Below are 6,264 nucleotides of genomic sequence, written 5' to 3' on the forward strand. Positions count from 1 at the left end.
TCAACCACAGTCTGATCAAGCTGGTCCTCTTCCGCAGTAGATTATTACGTTCAGAACTCGCAGTTTCTTCTGCTTCTGATTTACTTCACCATTCGGTCGTACCTCCAAGAGGGATCAATTTCAACGTGGTTAGTCCATTCAGCTGTCAAGTAGAGTCCCCTATCTGCCCCTTTTCATCATCAAGGTATCTCCCCAGCAAGAACCCCCCCCCCCCAGGACCCTCGGTTCATTGATTCCTCTCGCTCCTATCATCACTCATCGCCCCTCCTTCCACCCTCCAGAGCAAGCCTCCCTCCTCTACTTCACCCCCTCATTGATTTCTCTCGCTCCTAGGATCACTCGTCACTGGATTCCAACCTACCTTGCCTCCAGAGCGGGCCTCCCCCCCCAATCATTCCATAGGCACAGCCCCCTCTGCTGCGAGGGCCAACACCACTCACAGCCGCCTTCGGCTTCCTCGGAAGCTCAGAATACACAGTTTCTTCAGCTTCAAGCTTCCCTGCAGCGACGAAAATCTCCTAATCAGCCCAGCTCTCCTCCCTCCTTTCTAGAACAGGCCTCCCTCCTCAGCTGTATTCTCCCCATTCATTTCGTATAGGTGCAGCTACCTCCGCTGCAAGAGCCAGCATCAATCACAGTCTGATCAAGACCATGGGCCGCTGGTCCTCTTCCGCAGTGGACTATTACGTCCATTCATCTCCCTTCGATATAGCAGCAGCCCATTTTAAAATTGCTAGCATGCCCGGAGTGGGGGCTACCTGTTCGCCGGGGCCACCTGAGGTTTTCCCCTAAATTCGCTTAGAGGGGTTTTTTCCTCTCCACTGAGCGGCAGGTATACACATAGTCAGGTATACACAGTCACATCCCATTAACAAATTTACTAATTCCCCTTTGTTCGTCCTTCTGGTCTTTTGTTGTTTGTTTATGTTATGCGTTGGCATGTTCTGTCTTGTTTGTCCCACGGTGTGGGAATTTTCGTAGGTGCCGGGGGTCCATCCTTTGGGGGGCAAGTGAGGCTCACTTCCCCGACCTCAGGGCTAGGCAGCCGCCTCCCTTACCTTCAGGGGTTCTCACCGCGTGAGTCAGAGCGGACCCCCGGCCAAACTCTGTTCTGTCGCAGCTCCTGCGCTCATCTCACTCGAGGCTCTCTTCTATTCTGCCTCTCTTCAGGACGTGGTCACTCGTGCCGAGTCCTATACTAACCTCAATGCTCTATCCTTATTTTCAGGTCCCAGGCAGCGTGATGTCTCGGCCAATCAGGGGTTTTACGAGCGCCCCTTACATAAGCCTCAAATGCTGGGTACCTCTCTCATCTCCTCCCGAGGGTTGGCTTTTCAAGTCTAACCCTCATATGTGTTTTCAGGTTGCCGGGTCCTCCGCCCCTGGGATGTCGACTGCGTCGGCCCCAGTCGACGACCTCTTTTCTATCCCGTTTCCGGTTGCCGGGTCCTCCGCCCCTGGGATGTCGACAGCGTCGGCCCCAGTCGGTGACCACATTCTGTCCTACTAACTGCTCCTTGCTGCTTCTTCTGCCTTATCTTTCCCCCTCAGCTCACGCCCAGTGAAATGTTAGCTTGCGAGGTTCGGGGGGCGTGGAGCTGGGGGGGCCGCTAATCTCTAATCTTTCAATTTTCTAATCTCCAGTTAATTAGTTATATTTACTATTTAAGACCTGATCACCTGCACCTTTTCTGTCTAGTGTTTCGTTTTTCCTCCTCCTCCCCTCCTCCACCTTCTACATGCCTTTGCATCGGTCATCTCTGGGGGGCAAGTGAGGCTCACTTCCCCGACCTCAGGGCTAGGCAGCCGCCTCCCTTACCTTCAGGGGTTCTCACCGCGTGAGTCAGAGCGGACCCCCGGCCAAACTCTGTTCTGTCGCAGCTCCTGCGCTCATCTCACTCGAGGCTCTCTTCTATTCTGCCTCTCTTCAGGACGTGGTCACTCGTGCCGAGTCCTATACTAACCTCAATGCTCTGTCCTTATTTTCAGGTCCCAGGCAGCGTGATGTCTCGGCCAATCAGGGGTTTTACGAGCGCCCCTTACATAAGCCTCAAATGCTGGGTACCTCTCTCATCTCCTCCCGAGGGTTGGCTTTTCAAGTCTAACCCTCATATGTGTTTTCAGGTTGCCGGGTCCTCCGCCCCTGGGATGTCGACAGCGTCGGCCCCAGTCGACGACCTCTTTTCTATCCCGTTTCCGGTTGCCGGGTCCTCCGCCCCTGGGATGTCGACAGCGTCGGCCCCAGTCGGTGACCACATTCTGTCCTACTAACTGCTCCTTGCTGCTTCTTCTGCCTTATCTTTCCCCCCCAGCTCACGCCCAGTGAATGTTACTTCACATATTAACAATACAGATTGCGTGGTCATTTTGATTTTTCTAATTCTTTTGGAGCATATAAAAAGATAAACACATTTGTTACTTTCCATCTTTGTTTTTATTTATTGTACTTCATTTTTACAATGGGGTTTATAATGTCATTTGGAAATTATATATATATATATATATATATATATATATATATATATATATATGTGTGTGTGTGTGTGTGTGTGTGTGTGTGTGTGTGTGTGTGTTTTGTTGGAGAGGGGCTGAGGGCTCAGAATGTGTTGAAGACAGTCCTCAGGAATAGACTGGTAAGTGACAGACTGAATCCCCTCCTGTCATAAGAGGGACCTCACTGGAAGGAGTGAGAATGGGAAGACCCTGGCAAAGTTCAGAAATGTAAAGCAAAGAAGAATCTTCTGCACCACAGCTGCATAAAAGTGACTTGTGTAATGTAGGGACACCTTTTTTTACCAGTTTTTTTTTTTTTTTTTTATCAAGGTATTTTCAAAATACATAATTCTCACTGACCTGAATACAAAATGAAAACATTTTTTTTTGTTTGTTGTTGTTCTTCAGAAACACAAGGTCGGTAAACTCTGCTGGCATGTATACAAATACTGTGTTTGTATTGAATTCTAAATCATAAAACATACCGACCTCCTCTCTAAAAAAAATGTCCTCCGAAAAACTGTGTTTGTTAACTAGCCTCATGTGTGATTTTATCAGGTTGGTCCATCTGGTAAAATGACAAGTTGTAAGTGAAGTCATTTCTTTTTCTAAAAATGTGACTCAGAATGCATCTCTGAGCATGTACAACCCCAGAGCTTCTGGGGGCCTAGGGCAGCCCACAGGTCAAAAGATTGGTTTTGCCCCAGGAGTTTCAGTCAAAATGATCATTGGCCACTTTCACCCATGTGAAATGTGTTATTATTTTCAAAGACAAGATTATTGATTACTGTGTATATTTTCTTTCTTCTTAACAGCAAAGCTGAGGTTCCAGCAGCAGATTCAGGGTATCCGATCAGTCGGAGAAGGTGGTGTGGCTCCGGGGGTTCCCCGCCTCTCTCCTGGATCCAAGGGCAGCCAGGACAGGAGCCGTGATCCATCCCCCTCCAGCCAGGATGGGACCTTCCTGGCTCGACAGGTGGACATCCTGGACGGAGACAAGCTTGAGGCTTCTCCAGACTCCTGGAGTACCCCAGTCAGCTCCCGTTCCCCAACCCCCCTCTATCTGGAGACCCCTCTCCAATCCAGCAGCACCCACAGCCTTGAAAGCTCTGCTGCCAGGATGTTCCTTAGCAAGAAGACCCCTGAGCTCTCACCCTTGTACCCTCTGAGCTCTGCAGGGTCCCAGGAGTCCCTCCCTGAAAAGCACCAGCAGCTTCTCTCGCCCCGTCCCTACAGGTCCCAGGCAGCAGCAAACACTTTCAAGTTTGGGGAGAGATAGTGAGGTGTGGGCTTCCAGAACAACTATTGTGTTTCAGACCATTCGGTTACTTCCTGTACTGGGATTCTCCATACTGTTTGTGCTTCCTGGGGTCATTCAACTGCATCAGTACCGTCTACTGGAAACAAGATTCATTTGTGTAACTTCCCAGCCTGCCTGGCCACTGACATCCCTTTTCCTGTTTAATAACGGACGAATTAGAGCCCCTAACTCTCCCTCAATCCGTACCCCAGTTTGAAATGTACCTGAAACACACTGACTATACAGTACCTAAATCAGAGCTAATCAAATGTCCTTTAGATTTTACTGATTTGCATTAAAAAAAGGTGTATCATTCAGTATTTCAAAACTTGGTGTATTGGTGTACTAATGGCCAAATTCTGCAGCTTTGTGCTCGTTGGTGTTGCAGTGAACACTGGACTGGGTTAGGAGTGCCTCAGAAGAGTACTATTTTTAGGGTGTAGTGTTTCCTTTGTTGTTTGAAGTGTTACAAGACAAGGGCATCTTCACACCATCCAGAGGGCAGTAAGCGTCTTAACTACTGTGCAGAAGAGCCAGACTGGTCTAACCACTGTGCAGAAGAGCGAGGCTGGTCTCAACCACTGTACGGAAGAGCCAGACTGGTCTAACCACTGTGCAGAAGAGCAAGGCTGGTCTCAACCACTGTGCAGAAGAGCCAGGCTGGTCTCAACCACTGCAGAAGAGCCAGGCTGGTCTAACCACTGTGCAGAAGAGCCAGGCTGGTCTCAACCACTGCAGAAGAGCCAGGCTGGTCTAACCACTGTGCAGAAGAGCCAGGCTGGTCTAACCACTGTGCAGAAGAGCCAGGCTGGTCTCAACCACTGTGCAGAAGAGCCAGGCTGGTCTAACCACTGTGCAGAAGAGCCAGGCTGGTCTAACCACTGTGCAGAAGAGCCAAGCTGGTCTAACCACTGTGCAGAAGAGCCAAGCTGGTCTAACCACTGCAGAAGAGCCAGGCTGGTCTCAACCACTGTGCAGAAGAGCCAGGCTGGTCTATCCACTGTGCAGAAGAGCCAAGCTGGTCTAACCACTGTGCAGAAAAGCCAAGCTGGTCTAACCACTGTGCAGAAGAGCCAAGCTGGTCTAACCACTGCAGAAGAGCCAGGCTGGTCTCAACCACTGTGCAGAAGAGCCAGGCTGGTCTCAACCACTGCAGAAGAGCCAGGCTGGTCTAACCACTGTGCAGAAGAGCCAAGCTGGTCTAACCACTGTGCAGAAGAGCCAAGCTGGTCTAACCACTGTGCAGAAGAGCCAAGCTGGTCTAACCACTGCAGAAGAGCCAGGCTGGTCTCAACCACTGTGCAGAAGAACCATGCTGGTCTCAACCACTGCAGAAGAGCCAGGCTGGTCTAACCACTGTGCAGAAGAGCCAGGCTGGTCTCAACCACTGCAGAAGAGCCAGGCTGGTCTAACCACTGTGCAGAAGAGCCAAGCTGGTCTAACCACTGCAGAAGAGCCAGGCTGGTCTCAACCACTGTGCAGAAGAGCCAGGCTGGTCTCAACCACTGTGCAGAAGAGCCAGGCTGGTCTAACCACTGTGCAGAAGAGCCAGGCTGGTCTAACCACTGTGCAGAAGAGCCAGGCTGGTCTAACCACTGTGCAGAAGAGCCAGGCTGGTCTAACCACTGTGCAGAAGAGCCAGGCTGGTCTAACCACTGTGCAGAAGAGCCAAGCTGGTCTAACCACTGCAGAAGAGCCAGGCTGGTCTCAACCACTGTGCAGAAGAGCCATGCTGGTCTCAACCACTGCAGAAGAGCCAGGCTGGTCTAACCACTGTGCAGAAGAGCCAAGCTGGTCTCAACCACTGTGCAGAAGAGCCAAGCTGGTCTCAACCACTGTGCAGAAGAGCCAGGCTGGTCTCAACCACTGCAGAAGAGCCAGGCTGGTCTCAACCACTGTGCAGAAGAGCCAGGCTGGTCTAACCACTGCAGAAGAGCCAGGCTGGTCTCAACCACTGTGCAGAAGAGCCAGGCTGGTCTGCATGAGTGGTTAAAGAACGTCCTCTCACCAGCAGGGCTCAGAATCCTTATCGGCTCAGTACCAGTATTGTTACAAGCCTTTAGAAATAACTCCAAATCCAGCAGCATTCCAGTACGCATTTACAGAAGCTTGATCACTGCAAATTCTTGACATAAAGCCACTTTTTACAGCACTGCAGCACACTCCAGGGTCTGCTCATACTAACATAGACAGACTTTAATATCGTGTTTGTGTGTTTCACTACGACTAGACACAGTGCTGTGCAGGTCATTGAGAACAACAGTTATATGCTTTCTTACTCAAAATGTTTCTTTATCCCAACACTACCATTTGGAAAACATGTAGTGCCTTTTTTCAATAGCAATGATCCTAATAAAAAGTTGACACAGTAAAAGCATATGAAGGGGTTGAACGAGGGAAACTGCAGTCAACATCATAATATGAGAAATGAAACCAGTCACTGCAGATTTATATTCCTATAACACCACTCC

The 6,264-nt window shown here is 50.0% G+C and overlaps 1 protein-coding gene across 1 annotated transcript in view; it reads left to right on the forward strand.

The window, feature by feature from the left end:
- Window positions 1–4,888, forward strand: part of LOC117429768 (paramyosin-like) — a gene marked incomplete in the record, with an annotated part of 95,155 nt that extends 90,267 nt beyond the window's left edge. The window contains 1 exon segment of the mRNA XM_058999168.1: window positions 3,309–4,888. Coding sequence (XP_058855151.1) covers window positions 3,309–3,772 — 464 coding nt within the window.
- Between the last annotated feature and the right edge of the window lie 1,376 nt (window positions 4,889–6,264).

Source organism: Acipenser ruthenus, chromosome 24 (genome assembly GCF_902713425.1).
Source record: "Acipenser ruthenus chromosome 24, fAciRut3.2 maternal haplotype, whole genome shotgun sequence".
NCBI classification, from domain to species: domain Eukaryota; kingdom Metazoa; phylum Chordata; class Actinopteri; order Acipenseriformes; family Acipenseridae; genus Acipenser; species Acipenser ruthenus.